We start from the raw sequence: 20,637 nt of genomic DNA on the forward strand, positions 1-20,637 counted from the left end.
CGAGTCCGTCCTGCAGCCGCTGACTGACTGGCCTGCAGAACTGATCCACTGTCTGCTGGAGCTGAACCTGCAGCAGAAGAGATCTGTATGCGGAGAAACAGCTGTCTTATTAGACAGACCTTTGGCCCGCCATCTGAGATGCTGTGGGTCTGTCCCGCTTGCACAAATGAAAGGCGAGTGTGTTGAACAGGAAATCTTCTCTGCATGCTGGAAGTAACAGATTGACAGGGTTTTCATGCTGCTGAGAGTCTTAAAAATAACGTTGAAATGGTCTCAAATGTGGCAGAAATGTCAAACATATCCTGAAAACACAACTCATGGGACCGGGAGAAGATTTATACTTGACAATTATGCAAAATACTTCAGATTAATAACAACGTATCTAAACATTCAGCTCATTCAGTCATCACTTTCACTACATCTAACCGACGCTTTGGCACCAAATTCTGTCCATGTGTTAATGCTCAGAGGATGAATCCTACTGACCCCCTCAGGAAGATCTGTGATAACTCTGATGATCTCTTGACTTTTCATCTCAGCCTCAGCTGTACTTTAATAAGCAAAGCAAATATTAGCATGCTAGCACACTGAACTAAGGTGTAAACATTGAAGCTAATGTTAGCATTAAGCATTGCGGTGCCTCGATACAGCCGTTAGCATGACTGTAGAGTCTAAAGGCAGGTTCACACCTAATGGTCTGTTCCTGAATCCAACAATGCAACAATGATACACTGTTTCAGTTCTTCAGCTGGTCCGGTTTGCGTTCACCAAAGCAAAACTCAAATGGTTCAGAAATTGTAAACAAAGGCGATGTGGTGAAAACGTCGTTCAAAGAGCGACGAAGTCAACGTATGGATGATGCTCGAACAAACACACCCACGACACTGCTGTTTGTTAAACCAAAACCTTCACCATTTGAGTATTTAGTTAGTTATGTAAATCATGTACTTAACTCACATATGTCTGAATGACTTTCATCTCTTCCTAAACCTAACCAAACTCTGTTTTACAATATTAACCACGTTTTATGTCACATTATTGTTACCGTGAAGACGGCCACCTGACTACGACATTAAAAGTCATTGATTATTTTTACCATGATGATGAAGATCATCTGACAGGGATGACGTCATCATTCCTGCGCGTCCAAAACTCCTAAAATGCAGCATCTTTAATGGTGACACATGAAAAGCTCAGAATCCATAGACACGACACATGAAATGTCTTTAAAACTGATTATTTATATGACATCCCATAATATTGTGTCAGACATATGGCAATAAAATTGACCAAAACATCATTAGCTTACACCACACCATATAACACCACGAAATCTTAATTTGAAATGAACCCTGACCTATGCAGCAACGTGCTGTATGAACATGATTCCTAAAAACACAAGTGACTTGCTTGTAAATGTATTGCCACATTGCCCCCAAAAGTGTAAATAAAGCTCCAGGCTCTGGGTTCACAGAGCTCCATTGTGTTGAGTGGCTTGCAGGTGTCCAAAATAGTTTCACAATGACTGTAAATACTCCAGGGCTGCTGCAATGATTTGAATTTCCCAGTGTGGTACCAATAACAACAATATCACTTTATAAAAAAAAGCAAACAGTCGAGGTGAGATACTCTTATGTAAACAGTGATTCGAATTTTGAAGAAGGTTATTAAAAACTTAATTCTCAGCTTACCTGTCAAACTGAAGGCCCGTGCAGACTTTTCTTCTGTTTCTAATAACTTGAACTTATCTTTTAATAAAAAAGACTTCTCTGATTTGAATGTAGCTCATCAGTTTGAGTCACCTGCACAGATTTTCCTCTGCTCCACTGTTTCATGTCCTTTCTATTAGGCGTACCTTCCTGAAAGCAGGAAGGTAACTTCATTGTTTTTGTGGTTACTGGCAGTTTTTATCAAAATAAATGTGATCGATCAAAAACCAATGAATTCACCATTAATGAATAACAGACAGATCACAGAGGCTGGTAAGTTTGAATCTTTGGATACACATGATGTGTTTTAATAAACTGAAGTGGAAACACACAGATGATTGAATTTTCCATCAGATCGTCATAAGAAAACTGTCATTGTTGATTGGTGGAATAGTTCCCCCGCGTTGGGAGCGAGTTGCTGCCCCAAGCTAAGGAGTTCAAGTATCCTGGGCTCTTGGTGACAGGTCATGGGAAAATGTGGACCAGTGGGTTGGTGCAGTGTCTGTAGTACTGCAGACTGCAGCTCTCCATTCGCCAGTCCATCTATGTTCCAACGTTCACCTATGGTCATGAGCTTTGGGTGGTGACTGAAAGAATGAGATCGTGGATACAAGTGGCCGAAAAAAGCTTCCTCCACTGGGCAGCTGGACTGAGCTGGGCTCTGCTCCTTCCTACCAGCTGACGTGATTTGGGTATCTGATCAGGATGGCCCCTGGGTGCCTTCCTTTCCAGCATGTCCAACGGGGAGGAGACCCCAGGGCAGACCCAGAACCTACAGGGACTACATTGCCCATCTGCCCTAAGATGGCCATCTGCCCTAAGGCTCATGACTCTAAATGAAACAGATTATGATGTTGTTGGTTCCACCTGTAATTAATCACCACAGTTCTTTGCTGTCCTTCAGTGCATGAATGTTGTGCTTGAAGTTTGGAACTTTATTGTTTACACATTTTATGTCGTGTCTTTGTGCAGTGTGTGATATTAAAGCTGTCATACATATACAGAATCGTCTTTAATGGAATAAATGAAGTTGTTGCAAATCTCAAATCTCAAAACAGAATTTCAATTCAGGTGATGCATGCCAAAACCCTTTCTCCAAAACTGAAACATAAAATCACAAATATTAATACCTGGTGCATTACTGTAAGTGCACTCTGCCGTATGCAAAATAATGATTCATTATGAATCATACATATTGAAAGAATAGCATAAAGAGAGAGTTATATTATAACTTATTTCCATTCTTTTTTTCTTTTTTTTTTATGTCTGCTGGGTTAAGTCAAACTTTATGGCAGCCCCTCTTTGGACAGCCCTGCTACATGCTGGGACTTAAAAGGTGTCTCTAGGTGGATGAATACTCAATGAAAAGTATCACCCAGCAGATTTCAGTAAAAGAAGCAGTGAACAGATGATAGCAACAGATTAAGATTTATTAACTGTGATAAAAATCATATATTCGCCTCTGCATGTTTAGAGATGAGTGGAAAATGTGAGAAAGGGAAGATGAACTTATTTAATGCAGAGAAACACAAAGTAGAGTGGAGTAAAAGTACACAGTCCTACTAAAATGCAAATATAAAGTAGTACACGAGTAACACTTTACAAAGTGCAGTGTCTGATTACATGTAGAGGCTGTCCTTCTCTTTCAGTGTCTGTGTGGGGCTGAGCGGTCAGTAGAGGGCGCTAACAGCCGCGTTTCCTCCGCCTGCAGGCCGGCGCTCAGCAGCTCAGGTGTCCTCCACTGAACGCGGCATGCTTCTGCAGCATGCATGCGGCATGAACTCAAGTGTTTGTGTTTCTCGGAATCTTCTGCATCAAGCCTCTGTCTGACACTTTGAACAGAAACATTTTCATCTGGATTCATTTTGAACGTTTTTATCTAAAATGTAAATGTTATTAACAGAACGCTGTGAGTGAAGTAAGAATACAATTAAAAGCTCCCGTGTGAGAAAACTAATATAAATCTATCACAGTCCTCCCCTCACTCCTTCTCCCGCCCCTCTCCCTGATTGGCTCTCAGCTGACAAACGTTCCACCCAGGCGCTTCGTGATTAGTTAGGGGAGCTGTCCATCATGTGTGGGGGGGGAGTGCGACCGACTCCGGCTTCGGGCCACAGAGACGCACCGCTGCTCCCCTTCTGTGCTGTTTAGTGCGTCGAGCGTCTGAGGGAAGTTGAGTTCGCGCGTCTTGTTGTGCGTCTGGACCAAGCAGCAGCAGCAGCAGCAGCAGCAGCAGCAGCGGTGCGCCTTTCCTCCTCCAGAGCCATCCCGGAGGCATCCCGGGGAGCAGCCACGGCAGGACACCACAGAGGAGGAGGATACTGCGTCCTTTATTATTCTTTTGACTCATTGAGACATCCATATTTTTCATTTCCCTGATGGTCACCAACATTGAGCAGCCGGAGACATGTGGAATAATCTGGGGAAAGTGCAGTGCTTCTCGTTAGTGTGTCTTCTCCTGACGCTGCGGGCGGAGGTGAGAACTTTTATTTGGCTGACTTTAACAGAGAGCTGATGTTTTTTAACGGAGGCTTCACTCATCAACCCACTGCAAGTGTGTCTCTTCTTTTTGTCGGAGGTTAAATTCCAGCTTTAATTGAATTGCCTGCTCGACAGTTGGATCATGTGATGTCGGAATTTTCTAAATTTGCCTGGAGATAAATTAAGTTTTCGGTTCATTCGGTTCATTTTTTTAAAGACATCTGCTGAGCTGTGATCTGTGTGATGCGTGAATCAGCTGATCCTCAGAGACAAAAAGCTAATGAATAAATAAATAATGAAAGTTTGTGTTTATCCCTAAAGTTTCATCACAGAAGGCTCGGTGCCAGCGTTGAGCGTTAATTGGTGTCTGATTGTCGTGTCTGCAGTGCAGCTTCAGCTGCGTGGAACATTTCTACAAGTCAGAGCTTCAGTATTTGATCACTTCTCTGTTAAAGTAAAAAAAAAAAAAAAAACATTGTGCGTAAAGCTCAGAGTTCAGGTGAATTTGTGGTGTGATCGGCTGCAGCCTGATCTGCAGAGTGAGCTGAACTGGAGTACTATCCAGCCCTGAAGTTCAATTGTGCCAATATGTACAGTTGTGTGGGCTGCAGAGTGGCCGTGCTTTCCAAAAAATAAATAAAAATAAGTTTCTTTTTGAAGATTTTTATGTCTTTTTTTGACCGTTTAATAAATATTTGGCATAAAATGTCACTTTTTTAGAGCCGATCGACCTTTTAAAGACAGAAATCCTGGACAGTCTTTCCTCCTTCAGATCTTTTCAGACCTTCTCACTCTCTCTCTCCTTTCCTCCTTCAGATCTTTTCAGACCTTCTCACTCTCTCTCTCTCTCGTGTCCTCCTCAGGTGTCTCAGTCCACGGGTTACTTCGAGCTGCAGTTGATTTCGGTGGAAAACCCTAAAGGTCAGCTCCTGAACGGCGACTGCTGCGACGCGGAGAAGAGCGCGGCGGAGGGCCACTGCGGCGCGGACGAGTGCGACACATACTTCAAAGTGTGTTTAAAGGAATACCAAACGGAGGTCACGACCAATGGACCGTGCACCTACGGCTCGGAAACTACTAAGGTTATCGGTGGGAATACTTTTCAGTTCAAAGGCGGACAGAAAAGCGGACAGAACCGGAACAACGATGCTGGGAAGATCATCATTCCCTTCCAGTTCGCGTGGCCGGTAAGTGGATCATGGTGTCACTGTGTGGAAGTGGAGATTTCATGGCTTACTGCCGTTAAAAGGCGTATTTGAGAGGAAAGAGGAATGCGTAAAAGTTTGCAAAATATTTACTTGGACGCATCGCCAGATTAATTCCCTCACATATAAAACACGAGTTCATGTCAATAATCGACCATACTGTGTACAGAAATGTAGAATTACACAAGGGAGTCATGCAGCAGCCTTAACTCTGTCATCCAGCTCTTACAAAAGACAGTTCTGGCACATTTGTGGCACATTCTCTCTCTCGTCCGCTCATTCTTCCCTTCGCGTGATTATTTGGCAACTTTTCGCGTCTCTGCATCATCAAACATCTCTCGAGGGACCTCCCATTCCTCTTTCGCAGCTTTTGGGTTGATGTCAGCGTGTTTCTGATCAAGCGAATGCCCCGAGTGCGCGTGACGCATGACTTTTACGCGCAGCGGAGGTGCAGTTTGTGTCTCGGTTTGATGAGTTACCAAACAAGCTGCTGTTTGTGTGGCTTCAGTTACAGTGTGTGGAGGGGAGGGAGAGGAGGGGGGTGTGGTGCCAGCGTTTGAAGAAGGGAGAAAATAAGGATTTCCAAGCCAGTGTTGATTAAGAAGTGGCAGGTAACTTATTATCTAATCCAAACAGAGCAGCCAGAGCCAATCAAAACTCGCTGCAGCCTCTTATTTGGAGAGCCAGCGTGGGAAACAGGAACAGTGTTGGCAAGCGGAGCTTCATGAAAGCTTCTGTTAGACTGAAGGAGCTGCTGCTGTTACACTCAAGAGATATTTATCGAGAAGGTTTAGTGGTGAGAGTGACGTCCTGTGGAGGAAACGTCACAGGTTTGATTCCTGCAACAGCTGAGTGAGCTGTCAAAATAAGAGTACTCAGTCATTGTTAGGCAAACTGGGAAGGAGTAACAGTGATCGCTCATGAATGAGCGCTTGAAGCATCTAGTCATGAAGAGAAACATGATTTATGACTCTTAATCGATTATTGCCTGATTTTATTATTATTATATATAAGTCATTTTAGTTTTTATTGGGAAGATTTTCTTCTTCAGAGTTTCCACATTCCACATGCTGTCTTTGCAGATACAGATGCTCATTTTTTGGAAAAACCTTGAATTGTGTTTCACGAGCTTCCAGAAAAATACACCTTTTAGGACTCAGTGATGAACAAAATGTCACTACTGACTCTCACATGATTTGGAGACTTTTAGTCTCAGCTTCTCCAGTTTGAGGATTTGTTCTTTTTGTTGTACATTGAATATTTGGGGATTTTTGCTCAGATCAAATAAGCTGTTTAAAGACTTGAATTGGTTGCTGTGAATGTATGATTGTCATTTGTCTTAAGATTTGACATTTTACAGACAAAAACTGATCAGATTATGAAAACAATCGACACATGCAAACCCAATTGTGGAACTTGGAACATTCAAACACTTCATGGTGTGAAATCAATGATCAGATGGAGGTAAAACTCTTTCTAAACCGTTCAATCATTCAACTCACTTCCGACATACTTGCTGTGAAAAAGCAGAAAGGCCGCCTGTGTGTTCATGTCAGCTACATACATATCGTACATATCGGGTGCTTTGTGTGCTCGGCTGGCTACGTGACCTCTCCATTCATCACTCCCCATGGTCAGCTGTCAGCAGACGGGAAGATGGAAGTAGTAAGTTGGGGCCCTGCGGGCGGATACGGTTACCACTAAGTTGTGTGTGACACAGGCGGTGGATATCAGTGTCACCAACTACTCAAACAAGTGAAGATCCCCGGTCAATCTGGGCCGGGGGATGCCTTTACCTCGCCGCCTCTCAGGTTCACGCTCTATCCGTTATTGGGTCATTGTCTCACTCGGCGTGTGTGGGGTCAGTATTTTCCACTATCCGCCTGGGAGGGGGGCGAACTCAGGAGTGTGTGTGTGTGTGTGTGTCTGTGTGTGTGTGTGTGTGTGTGAGGAGGGGGCACAAAGGAAGGAGAGTATCAGTGTTCAGCAGCTTCTTCTGATGAGACTGTCAAGGTCAAAGTAGTTTAAGGCATTTTAAAAATGTCATCGTGTTTTCTCGTGAAGGTGTTTGTTTAATATTTGTCTGTGCGACACAGCTGCACTGAAGAATTCAAACACGATACCTGCTGAGGGCTCCGACCTGAGATCTGTCCACGATTCTTCCAGCAGTTCCCAGATATCAGTTTGCAAACATATAAAACAGAGAATGTTTGAAGGACTTTAATCAGTGAGTTGAATCGACTAATCATATTGTAACTGAAGCATGCCTGTTGATCCTGGAACAGGGATTCCTCCTCTATTGCTCCTGTTACAGAACAAACTCATCACTCCACTTCACTCATCTCTCCTCAGATCTTTGCTGAAATGACCATGGGGTATCATGAGTTCTGAATGTAAATGAACTGCTTTTCCTGAAGTGCGACCACATCTAACATCTCTGAGGTTAATAGTTTTTATGTTTCCTGTTCAAAAGTATAGCTTGTTCTTCAAGAGAGAACAAAAAGAAACTGAAGTGATTGAAGAGGTGCTGGATTATTTACACAGTTAACATGATATTAATATTTTACAGTTATCCTCAGCATTGCGACCCCCCTAATCTTCTCTTAAAAAAAAAAAAAAGAGACAGACGTCTCACTCTGCTCACACTTCATGAGGCCAAACCTTGTCCTTCTCCAACCACAGACTGCAGTTTGTACTCTGGCGTGCTTCTGGCCAACAGACAGTCAATAACTAGAGTGTGTTTGTACGAGACCGTGGCCTGTAGCCTCTGGTGCTGCTATAGTGGACTCCTTCGGTCGGCCCCGGTATCTGGGCCACTGGTCCTGACATGAATTAGCTGCTCGGAAAAAAAAGAAAAAAGAAGAAGGACATTGTTCTGCCCCCTCTGTTGCCGATCATTCCCCCTTCATGTTAAGCCCTCGGGCTGTTTGGGTCTTTAGTGACATCTTTTCTCATGAAAGGGATGGGGGGGGGGATTGACTGATGGAGCGAGGGAAGGAGAGATGATGGGGAAGAGGGAGGAAGCAGCCCCCCCTTTAAAATAAAAAAAGCCTCCGCCCGGCTTCCTTGTGATATTTCTGTCACGAGGGTGGTGTATTTTTAGGATGCAGAAACTTCAGATGTCACTTTTTTTTTTTTAACAGTAGTGAGTGAAGCAAAAACAAGCATTTACTTCTTCTCCTCTTCCTCCTCTGCTGCCCCCCTCTCACCCAAACCTCCACCCCCCATCTCTTCATCTCCCTCTCTCCTTATGGGGTATTTTTAGAGCTGCTGTCCTCCCCTCACCCCTCTGTGAGTAAATCAAGGATCAAGGGTGCGTACTCCTTCAGTTTCATGGCCTGTTTTTTCCCCTCTGCCCCCACTCTTGCCAGAATTTCCCCCTCAGCCTGGCAGTTCTGAGAGGACAGAGGTGGAACAGCTGTTGTTTAGAGACCTCCTCCTCCTCCTCCTGCTAGAATAAATGTTTTAGTGAAATAGCATTAGGAAAACAGGCTATGATTACAGCGTGCCCAGCGTAAGATCACCTCACCCGGAGAAGTATCAGTGAGCAATCACAAAGTGCAATTTTGGATGATGGCGAGTCGTCGTCTTCTTCGGTTGTTTTCCTCGATGCCGTCACTGCCGGCGGTTGGCTCGTTTGGCTCATTTGCCGAGTGCGTCCCTGGCACGCTCGCCTGCGCTTCCATCAGGACCTCTGTTCGGTTTGGTGATGCTTTCATGGCTGATTAGTTTTGGGAAAAGGCGAAGAGGTGGAGGAGGAGGGCGTGACACTCACGTGAACGGAGGTGTAGGATTGGTGTTGTTGGAGGTGTGTTCGATAAAGCACAGTAAGAGAGGCGGGGTGCAGGGATGATCCTATAAAATCTAGAGAGACTAAAATGCCATTTTGTTTAAGCCTACATGTGCAAAACAGTTGTGCAACAAAAATAAAAGAATGCACTACTTGCAAGGCTGCCAGTGTTATGGGCCGCGAGTACCAGATGCTGCAACCAAGTCAAATCTTGATCCATCCAGTTCACTCATTCATCTGCTCCTCGTTAGCATTAGCTACCTGGCTATATTGCAAACCCGAGAGTGTAGATCACTGTGCAACGTCTGCACAGATACAACTGTCAGCTCGCAACTAGGGAGTCAGAGCCAGCTAGCCACCTGAGGCTTTTTTTTTTTTTGTTCTCCTCAGTGTAGCCATTCTACACATTGTAATGTATTTGATTTAGCAACAGGTTATTCTCCTGTCATTAATATCTTTGAGTCACAGAGCTTAGCATTTGTTTTGTGAGAAAAAGTAAACACTCTCGATAATGAATTACCTGGAAGCATCATGTTTTCTACACTCTGTGTGCAGCCTCTCTAGTTTGAGGCTTCATTGTCAGCCAGAGAGGTGGTGAACCATGATACAAATCAACAAGACATGTTTTTTGGTTCATACATCAAAACTCCAAAGGTTAAGTTAACCTGGAACATGTTTCTCTCTGTAAAATAACAAATCCAGACCCCTCATCTGCATCCCCTCCCTGCTCAGAGTGTCTTTAATAAGTCTAAAAGCCTGCAGGATGTCCACAGCAGGGCTCTGTTACGTGGTGTGTGCTGGCCAGGCAAGGCGGTTGAAAGCTCTCTGCTCGGTTAACTGCGGTCAGCACGGACGTGCTCATCTTTCCCACGCTGCCACTGGTTCCATGTCAGCTGATCTGGTTCAGAGGCGTATAAATGTGTGATTAGCTGCTTGGTCTGTCCACCTGATCGATTGTTGATGCTGCTGGTAAATTTGGTTTTATGTGTGACTGATGTGTCTACAGGGGTGGCTTTGTGTACTTGTATTAATGACGCTGTGGGGACATAAATCTGTTCTCACAGTTACACTATGGAGACAAAATAGCAGGTCCCCACAAGGTACCCCAAACTAGAATGAGACAGACAGCATGTGTGTGTGTGTGAATGAAAATTATATATATGCGTCATATTCATACTGTTATGATATGGAAACACTCTCAGCTAAAGGTCCACTTAAAAGCTTTTTTACTGATCTCAGTACAGTGAAGACGTCCTGAAAGAAAATCATAACTGCCACTGAGTTAGCATGTTTTTATCCTGTCATGAAGACCATGTGATGTTGTTGAAAAGTAGAGATGAAGTTAGTTAGTTGGGATTCTTTTTGACAAACTAAAACATGAGAATATTCTAAATATGATTATATTTTATTCATACAAAGAGACAATGGTGAGTGAAATAGTATTTTCAGTCCATTATTTATGTCAAACTCAATTATCAGTCTTATACCTCTTAACTAGTAATGTTGCTTGAAGCATTGGTATTGTTGTTATGGTTACCGGTAGTTTATTCTCCACTGAGCACTGATTTAGAACTTGCACCATGTTTGAGATGTCCTTATATACAGTTTCAATGGAAACCTGCCAGGCCAATCGTAAATAACTATGGCATATCACTGAATTAACACCAAGCCCACTGCTGTGTGTGTGTGTGTTTCTGACTTAGGCTACCTTTGGGGACATATTTCTGACTAAGGACCAGTCAACTGGGGACTGCTTGTCCAACTGGGGACAAATGCCATACCCCAATTGGGAAAAAGGTGATAAGGTGTATGTAAGCTTGGGCATGCATATGAGTCTATTGTGTATGAGTTTTTGTCTTCATGGGTACATCCACACCTTGTATTTTGAGCGTTATGCTTCTTGTTATCTCCACATTGTGGACACATTTTGGCATTGTGTCATTACAGATCACAATATGTTTGGCTCAGGAAGGCTTTTTTTCAGGTCTTGGTTGAGATAGCAGGAAGAGATGGAGTCAGATGACCTTCCAGCCTGTTCGGTGCATTTTTTTCTTAAGAAACGCGACAGCTGCTGAGATGCGATCACATTGCGAGTCAAGTCCACCTCCAGATATGGTTTCGCTGATCCGATAGCGTTCCAATTGCAATACATTCTGTGTGCATTTACACCTTGTATTAACACGGTTGTTTTCCTCATCCAGATACAAGATCTGTTTACAGATTACATGCTAATACCAGGTGCAAATGGGACTGTATACTCATAATGTATGTGTGTGTGTGTGTGTGTGTTTGTGTGCATTTAGGCGAGCCAGCGGTAATGAAATACATGCGTTCTGAGCACTGAGGTGAGCAGTGGTGATTAAAGCATCACACACAAACACACACACACACACACACACACAGAGCTTAATTTCCCACTTGACTCCCAGTAGTTGTTCAGAGGGCTAATGGAGCTCAGCTGGACCTCACTGAGCGAGAGAGAGGTTATGAAAGAACAAAAGAGAAGGAAGGCAGCATGGGAAATAGAAAAAGGGAGGTGCAGATTATACATGACCAAACCTTCCATTGTTGCTGTATTTGTTTATCTTCTAATATCTCATATATCCCTTGGGTATCTTGTCCATCTTTCCCTTTCTCTCTCAGAGTACCTACCAGGAGAAAACCCTGAAACCACATATTTTGTGCGTTAGAAATCGATTGGCTCCTATGTTTCAGTTTTGTTAGCTTGTTTTGGTGTGAACACACCTACAGTTTGCTTTCTTTGGTCTGAAACAGAGTGGGATAACATCATTGTGCTGTACATTTATATTTGGCTCGTTCAGGCTCACAAAGTTGCATGGAGTCAGAAGAAGAGTCCTATCATGGACAAGGTTTGAGGATTAGTGAGTCGTGACCTGACTTCTATGGTATCCAATTAGTAAATCTTTTTGTTTAAAGAAGGGCTTTTATGCAGTATACTTTTAGCTAAGCATGACAGATTTCTTGGCAATTTTTCTTCTCTGGTGTTTATCCCACTAAAGCGCACATGAAGTAGTAGCTGAAAATGAACGACTTCCTAACATGACTTTCATTCTTTTCATGGACTAATAAACCGAGTTAAAGGCACAAACGCTCCAGAGTTCAAGTAAACCACTGCAAACACGTTTGGTATGAACGCACCCTGACTCATCCTTTGGCTTTCCACAAGTATGCTGAAGAAATCAAACGAGGCAAATCAGATGGAAATTGTCCCTGACAAGTATGACTGCAGTGTTCTTCTGTACTTCTGCTGCAACATGGTTGTTGTGTAACCTGTTGATTGGGTGAAGGTTTAGCAGGGTTTCTCAACATCTGGGGCCAAAATCAGTAACCTCATTTACACAACCTCACATTTTAAGGAGAAACCCCCGGGACACTCTCATATACTTCTGAATCCACAACACGGCTAAAACGACAGATGTGTTATATGTGTACGATAGAATACCGTGAACGTTCTGGGTTGATATATGGCAAGATGGAAACCTTCACGATAAACAAACATATTTACATGAGAAACTGAAGATGAGCAGTGAAAATCCATTACAGTGTATAGATTGACTTCTCGCTTCAACTTTGACCTTCTGTACTTTCAGTAGTTGTGTGTATTTTTCCAGTGTGGCGAGGGAGTTCATGCACACTCACTTTCAGTTTGACCTCCAAATAAAGTGGTTTAGATAACCTGGATAAAATGTTGGCTTGTCTACAACCTACTTGTGTTTCTTGACATGTCTGACTTCTTTCCAGATCTCACCACTTACTTTAATGAGTAAAATGTCACCATATCTGATAGAAATAATGGACTGGGCAGGGGTCAATGCCGGGGCATGGCATAGTGGAGGTTTAAAACCAAGTAAGCTTAGTTTATCCACCTCTTACAATGAGGCTGACAGTTTACTCATCTGTTCTCAGTTAAACCAACTGTATCAATCAATGAGGGGACGTCTTGCCCAAAATTAATTTGTACTTTCCCCCACACAAACTGTTTACTAGCAGTTGTCATATAACAGCAAGTGTCTTAACTGCCATGCAAAGAAGACGTTATTGGCTCTCCAACTTGTGCCAAACAAACTAATGCTCGCTTGTGCTTCTACTCATAAACTTTGCCTTTACCTGCCACCATTTTCTCCAACTGCCTGATCTAGAAGACACGAGAAGGGTCAATCCCTATCACCTCCCAGAAATGACAGATCTGATTGGACAAACGAGTTGCTAGATTTACTGGCCTGACATTGGTTTTTACTTTCCAGAGATGTTTGTTAATACCCCTTCACACATAAGCTATAAAAATCTTATAAATTATTTATTTTTAAACCAGCATCAGTCCTAATCATACATATCGAAATGAATGATTTAAAAAAAAAAAATCTTTTCTAATAACACCATAACTATTTAAAAGAAATACCTAGTAACTTCATGGAAAAACTTGGTGGAGACTCTGTCCCCAATCAGCTTCACAACACTGGTTTCCTTCCAACATGACTCAAAATAAGATAATAGTTAGTTGCAGCCCTATTTTCTCCATTTGCCTTAAGAGATGACAGTTTAGTCAAAAATTCTGAGTGTCACTTTCCTGCAGTTATTGTCCTCATCTTCTTTATTGATCTGATGTGTCTGTATCTCTTTCCCTTTTGTCTTTACACTCAAACGAAACCTACTTTTGCTTGACTGCATGACAACTGTACAACTCGGCACGGCACTTGAAGTTTCTTCTCCCACCGAGTAGTTCAGGTCAAAACAACAGTCAGAGCTTATGTTGCACTTAGCAAACCCGTCTCTCCTTCCCCCTTGTCTTGACATTAAAGAGTTTTATTTGTGTTTGCTGTTGGGTGCAGGAGGGACGTTTATTCGTCACGTCTGTGCTCAGGTGGATCATTGATGAAGGAGCCGGTCGGGGTTTTCCCACGGCGTGAATATCACTTTCCCAGTGGCGCTGTGGAAACGAGGGCTGCCTTAACCTCTTTGTCACCGCACCTTTCAGTGGGAACAATGACTTTATACCTTGGCTTTTGTGCCCAGATATTGAGTTATCAAGACGAGTGGAGGGAGGGAGAAACAGAGAGCTTGAGGAGGGAGATGGAAACAGAGAGAAACGGAGATAGAGGAGGGCAGCTGTGCTGGGCAAAATGTCAGGAGTGGATTTGAGAGCGTTTACATAAGGCCTCTCTTGTGCTGCTCTCTAGAGTGCAACATGCTGAATCTGGTATTCACGCCTGCTTCAGGTGTTGCCTTCTCGCTTTGACACAGAGCTCTGAATTTAGAGCTGCATCCAGTTGTTAGTAGACGAGGGTGAGTTATATTCAGGGACCATCTCAGCAACTGATGGTATTCTTGTAACTGTCCCATCCTCCTGACTTGCTGACCTTTTAGAACTACAAGAGAGGAACATGTAATAGAGTTTTCAACATGAGGGATCGAATGTGACATTTCACTTCTCTTCCCTGAACCCAATATGTCATCTTCCAATCATCTTTTGTGACCCACAGTTAAAATCCTGAAGGGATTTAATTAATTTCATATTATATGAAATACAGCAGTGGTAGCAGCAGCATGCCCCACTTCAGAAATCGAAAAAAGTTCACACCCCCACCATCACCACCCCATAATTCTTATCAATCATTACCAATGATAGGAGAATCAACTGATTAAACATGATCCAAGTTGAATTCTAGTAAATAAAGCTTCAGAAGCTCCTCATGAATAGCTTCATATCCTCAAACTGATTCAATATTCATCAAACGATTGGTTGTTTTTGTGCCATGGTTCCCTCTTAGCTGGTGCTTCCTCACTACAGTATGTAGGACATTTGCATAAAGACTGACTAGTTGGTTGTTTGTCACTGAAGTTTTCTGCTACCTCTTTGGTTGGAGCTGAGTTAAGTTTAGGCAGCTAAGACGCAATCGTGGTTCACAGAACAGCTCTGATAGGTAAAGGCTTGTAAACCTTGGATGCAGTCTGACCCTCTGCATGAGATGTTTTGCTTGAGTGCGAACCAAGAAGTTGCTCATTCAGTATCATTTGCACACAACACACCCTAATCCTGTTCTGTATTGTAGATTTCTGCTGCTTCATTTCACATTTTGATCACACATTACAAATAATTACAGGTTAGCATTTTTTTCCATGTTTAAACACGTTGAAATCTTGAATAAAAAGTGACACCTCTAGTCGTTATTCATCACAAGAGTTGGCTTGCACTGACTCATCTTTCCAGCTGTGATGTTGCTGCTGCTGCTGCTTTCTGTTCTGTTCTTTTTGTCTTAATGTCTGATTCGGCATTCACTCAAGGGTCACAGTGCATCTCACGTCCACATCATTTTAATCGTAAAGAGGCAATGTGGCTCAGTTTTTAAAGGAGATCAGTCTAAACCAGTTTGTGAGAACCGACTGAATTTCCTCGGTGAGTCACTGTGGACTTTTACGGTCATGGTTGGTCTGAATTTGTCTCTCCCTCTCTCCACTTCACTCTGTTTACAGCCTGTTATCAAATCAGTAGCTTTAGCCAAGCATTTGAAGCGGTCACAGACGCATTCTCAGTATTACAAAAATCTGTCAGACAGTCCACATTTGTATAAAAGCCTGAGGACATTTCTCACAGGAAATATGGAGATGTTGATGCTCATTTTTCTCTGTTTTGTTTATGTTTCTTCTTTGGTAACATCACGTCCTTATAAAGCACAGAGCCCAGAATCAAACACATGAAAGCTCATAGGTGACTGTACTGTACGTACCACCATGGAGACAATGCATTCATAAAACAAAGAGCTTCCTCCTTCTTATTACTGTCTCTGAGTTTGAGAGTTAGGGGACGAGTGATAAGCAACTGGACTTGTGCTACAAGGTAAAGTAGTAAAGGGTGAGACAACATCTCTGTTCCTTTCTTGTGGCTGTGATACACAGTCCACTGTTCTGTAAATGCGCAGTGGTTGAGAGAGAGTGTAACGGTGGGAGTGTAGGTTGAGTCAGTGCTGCCAGATTCCCAGCGGCAGCATCTGATTACAGACGATTTCACGAGGAGGTAATAAAAACCCGAGCACAATGTTTTACTCAGATTTTATCTCTGTACCTGCTGTGACTTACTGAGATCGTTGTTTGAAGTCTTTGGCACCTTAAGAGCAAATATAAAATCATTGTGGAAACAAGTTCCAATACGTGATGCAAATTTTCAAGATATGAAAAAAAAATTGTTTTCGATATTTTAAGAAAACATCTTTCTGCACATTGAGGCAAAAAAACTAAAGTCACATTTCTTTTCAAGTATGTCACTGAATCAGAGGACTAACTAATGGATTTAAGGCGGTATTTTCTGCTCACTTTACAGAGCACCGATTTACTCGCAGCAGAAAAATTCCTCTCCCTCGCTGGAGGAGCCGGCGTAACCTGGAGCGACAGAAATAGCTTTTCACGCATTTGGTGTGGGAAAAGTGAATTGGGTCATTTTTCCATTCTGCAGCTCAGTATAAAGACCTGATTAGATTAGCTTTGATTAGATTTGCTGTCTGAACGAGGCCTCCTGGGGGAGGGTTGGTGCGGTGAGGCCTCCTTAGAGAGAAGAGGTGGTGGCGGGTGGAGGGGCGGTGGGGCGGTGGGGCTTGTTCTGTTAATAATGTGCTAAATTAACCATCTCAGCTCCTCTCTGCCGGGAGCGACATGTTTTATTCATGTCAACAGACTAACAGGTGTGACGTGACAGGTGTTACCGCTGCTTTTTTTAAATTTCTTGCTCTGATCACAACTCGAGAAAAGTCGTTAATTGGTTCTTGGGCTTTTTCTTTCTTCCTTTTTTGTTTTTTTACCACTAACAGTTCCCCGCTGCTGTGAACTTTCAATTAAAGGAACATTCCTCTTGTCACTGTCAAACTTAAAAAAAAGATGTGTTCTTCATACTGATAACTACATCCTAAATTACAATGTGCAAACAATGTGGAATGGGTCTGTGGTAGTGATGTAGAGAATTGTCAGCTGAATCTGCAGCTCAGTTCGGAGTTTTAGCTCATTACTCGTCCGTCTGTCTGCAACTTTACTGCTCTGCTTCACTCGTGGCCCCCTCATAGCGTCATTTATAGAGAGAAAAACTCATTGTAGACTCCCTGCACAGCAGTACTAAGGTAAAGAGCCAGGTGTTTCCCTTTGGAGTTGGTGGAGATCAAAAATGGAGCTGAAAGAAAGTTAAATTGACGTCAGTCAATCTTTCTTTGGCAGTACATTTGTACTGCTGGTTTGTTGTTTGGTCCATAAAATGTCAGAAAATGGTTATCAGTGTTTCCCAAAGTCCTTAAATGAAGAAAGAAACCAGAAAATATTTTGGACTTCGGACATTTTGTTCTGTAAAAAAAAAGCTTATCAAAATAGTTGGCAATAAGTTTAGGAGCAGACATCTAATCAATGAACTGACTAATCGTTGTGGCTCGAGTGATGTCGTTTTTACAGCGACAGTTGACTTTTATTGTAGTTTCGGTTTTCCACATCCGATCCAGCACTTGTGGGGAAACTCATGGGAAACACATTCGTTTGCCAGTTTGCTGTCACAGGTGACGTTTGTGGATTATTCATAACTCACACAAATAATGAACGCCACACTCAGTGTAGCACACACACACACACACATGGTACTATTACAATCTAAGTAAAGAGAAGACTTCATGTTACAGGTCAGAAACTCGACTCCACTTTCAAATCTAAAAGTTTTTCACATGGAGAAAGGAGCTGAACTGAATAATGGATCTTATTTATAATAAATAAATCTCATTAGCATGTATAAAAAACATAATGTGCATTGTTTGGAGCCGCTCCAGACTGTACAGTATATTCTCAGTAGAGTCGCTGGCGGCTGTTCCTGCCGTAATTTATTCATTGAACAGGTGAAGGCGGTGAGGAGTGGGCTGCTTTCTCCTTGCCTAATGAAAACTCAAATCCCTCTGACTCCTGTAAATTGGTTAGGAGGTGTCAAGTGTCTCCCAACACGTCCCCACCCTCCCACCAAACACCCCCGCCTCCTCCCCACCATCACACACACTTAAAGAGCAGACACACACACACGCACATAGTCGACTTCATAAGGTCGTATCACTTCAGACATGACACTTTGATCCTCTAGCTCCTGTCCTTCAAGGACTGCACACAGACAAACACTCGAGCTCAGACACACAAATATACACACACAAACGCACACACGCACACTCATGTCCCCACCGAGGCCGTGGGACAGCCCCATCTGTCTGGGAGCCAGCGGCTGTGACATTTAAAATTGATTACAAAGGGAAAGATTGATTATGATAATGTCCACTTATTTTCACTCATTACAGAGTTACGTGTGCTCGGTGGGCTCATAAATCACGTTGTGTCGTCTCCAAGCCTTGGTTGGATCAGGAGGTCACGATTTTCGAGTGGTTTTGATGAAGACGTGTGCGTGACAGTGGAGCAATCACACGAATAAGCCGTGACGTAGCGAACATTGAGGTCACGTGACTGATCAGCTCATGACTGATGTAACCTTCTTCACATTAATACATGAAACAAACACAGTTGTCTGATTTACTTACTCAGCTCCATCTTTAAAGCTTGCGGAGAAACAAAGACAACACATTTTCCTCACTGCTGTAGAAGTCCAGAACCAGCTGATCTTCATTTTGTGGATAAAGTTTTGTAATTTGGATTCTACTGACTGAATTTACAGCCTGTTGTGTGTCACCGCAGCATCCTGATGTATTTGTTGGTGACGTCACGGCTCCGTTACGGCTGCCTCTTGCTCCACGATGGTGAAAAAAAAAACCTGTGAACACATGTGGCTCTCCCCGAAGGTTACGTGACATCACCGCCGACACCTCCAGGCTCACAGAACCTGTCTGAACCATTCACTGGATCTGTTTTCCCACATTTGATTTCACTGTTAATTCAGCCCCGGGTTGTATTTCAACATTAAAATTCATAAACTCTCAGCCTGACATGCAGCTGCAGAAAAGGGTGTGAGTCCACGTGGGTTCAGAGTGAACAGCTTCATTAGGTTCCTCTTTTGTAAATGGTCTGCTGCTTTATTTCCTTCAGCTCAGTTCTGTTTTCATAACAGTCACATAAACGTCATTTTTAAACACGGATTAATTTGTTCTCTTTTTTCTCTTTTTGACTTTTGGCCAAACACGCAGCAGAACTGTCAGCACATCTTTTTTCACGTCCAAATGAGAGATCTTAGATCACGTTGACGTGCTGCTCATGCCAGAAAACAACAGCATGGCTGCAGACTCTGGGATGATGAACAGCACCAGCAGCTTTCAGCTGTTTTTTCTTCTACTTTGAACGCCTGACAAAACTCATCTGCCCGCTCGTTCCAGTTTCAATTATCATTTTCTTGGAATCAGAATTTTGGGAATATAAATTACGATGCAACTCATTCCATACTCTTTAATTAGATTCTTTGAATCTGCTTTAACAGCACAGTTACTGTAAATGTACTTTGTTTCTGGATAAACAGCTGAAAACAAGAAAATCCCAGTGAACAGCTTCCAATAAAAAACAGTGCTGATTAATTAATGAGGTGATATGATGGTTAATGTTAATGCTTTTCTCCGTTTTATATATTCATACACTCAATATCTCTGAGTTTGGAAGACTTTCTTTTGGACTCATTAAACATAAAATAAATAAATGCTGCCTCATTTGAAGAAGCAGCTCTGAACCTGCTTGTTGTGAACACCCCGAAGCAACTGCCAAGTACTTGTAACAACACGGCCTCATATGTGACTCAGGATTTTGTCTCTGCTGCATCTTTTCTGTGTCTCTCCAAACCGCGAACCAGACCCCGAGTACCATAAAATGACCTTTAAAGTGCCATAAAGCACTTTAGCTCTCTACCTTTTCTGTTTCATGTTTCTGTCTTCTCTGTGTCTCTAATCTCTCCAGTGCACCACTTTGTAACCTCCCCTGTAATCTTCCCTGCAGCCCTCAGTCGCTTTGAGTCCGACTTGGGTCATGGGAACTCACAGCTGCTTGTCCGGCCCCATGCAGTTGACAGACAGCGAGCTCCATTTCGGTTTGTTTGCTGATGCCTGTGAAAAAAGGGAAAAAAATAGCACCATGCACCTGAAACAATCCAAAGTTTGAGTTTGTTGCTGTGGGATGTGCGGAGTGCGTCTCCTCTGGAAAGTAGGGCATAGTGTGCAGGCATGCTGAGCTTTACACAGAATCCTCTATCACAGCACTAAAACCTGCACAATAATTCATACAGTGTTCATTTCAGAATTACCTGCACTAAACTAAATAAACGGACAACAGACTTATACTAACTGCTTCATGTAGTGAGTCCAGGTGTCGTTGTCTGGTTTTTGCCGGTGACATTGCTTCTTCTGCCTCCATACAGACTCCATAAAACATCATGATGTGTCCACAGTACTGAGGACCACAAAGTTTTATAGTTTTGTAGTTTTATTACTTTAACAATCAT

At 42.8% G+C, this 20,637-nt stretch overlaps 1 protein-coding gene across 2 annotated transcripts in view; it reads left to right on the forward strand.

Moving 5' to 3' along the window:
* The first annotated feature begins 3,804 nt into the window (after positions 1 to 3,804).
* LOC104929631 (protein jagged-2) overlaps positions 3,805 to 20,637 on the forward strand; it is a 51,717-nt gene continuing 34,884 nt past the window's right edge. For both annotated transcript variants that reach the window (XM_019260251.2, XM_027278727.1), the window contains exons 1-2: positions 3,805 to 4,185; positions 5,054 to 5,377. In XM_019260251.2, coding sequence (XP_019115796.1) covers positions 4,117 to 4,185; positions 5,054 to 5,377 — 393 coding nt within the window. In that variant the 5' untranslated portion in view covers positions 3,805 to 4,116. The remainder of the gene's footprint in view (positions 4,186 to 5,053; positions 5,378 to 20,637) is intronic.

Source organism: Larimichthys crocea, chromosome V, assembly GCF_000972845.2.
Source record: "Larimichthys crocea isolate SSNF chromosome V, L_crocea_2.0, whole genome shotgun sequence".
NCBI classification, from domain to species: Eukaryota; Metazoa; Chordata; class Actinopteri; family Sciaenidae; genus Larimichthys; species Larimichthys crocea.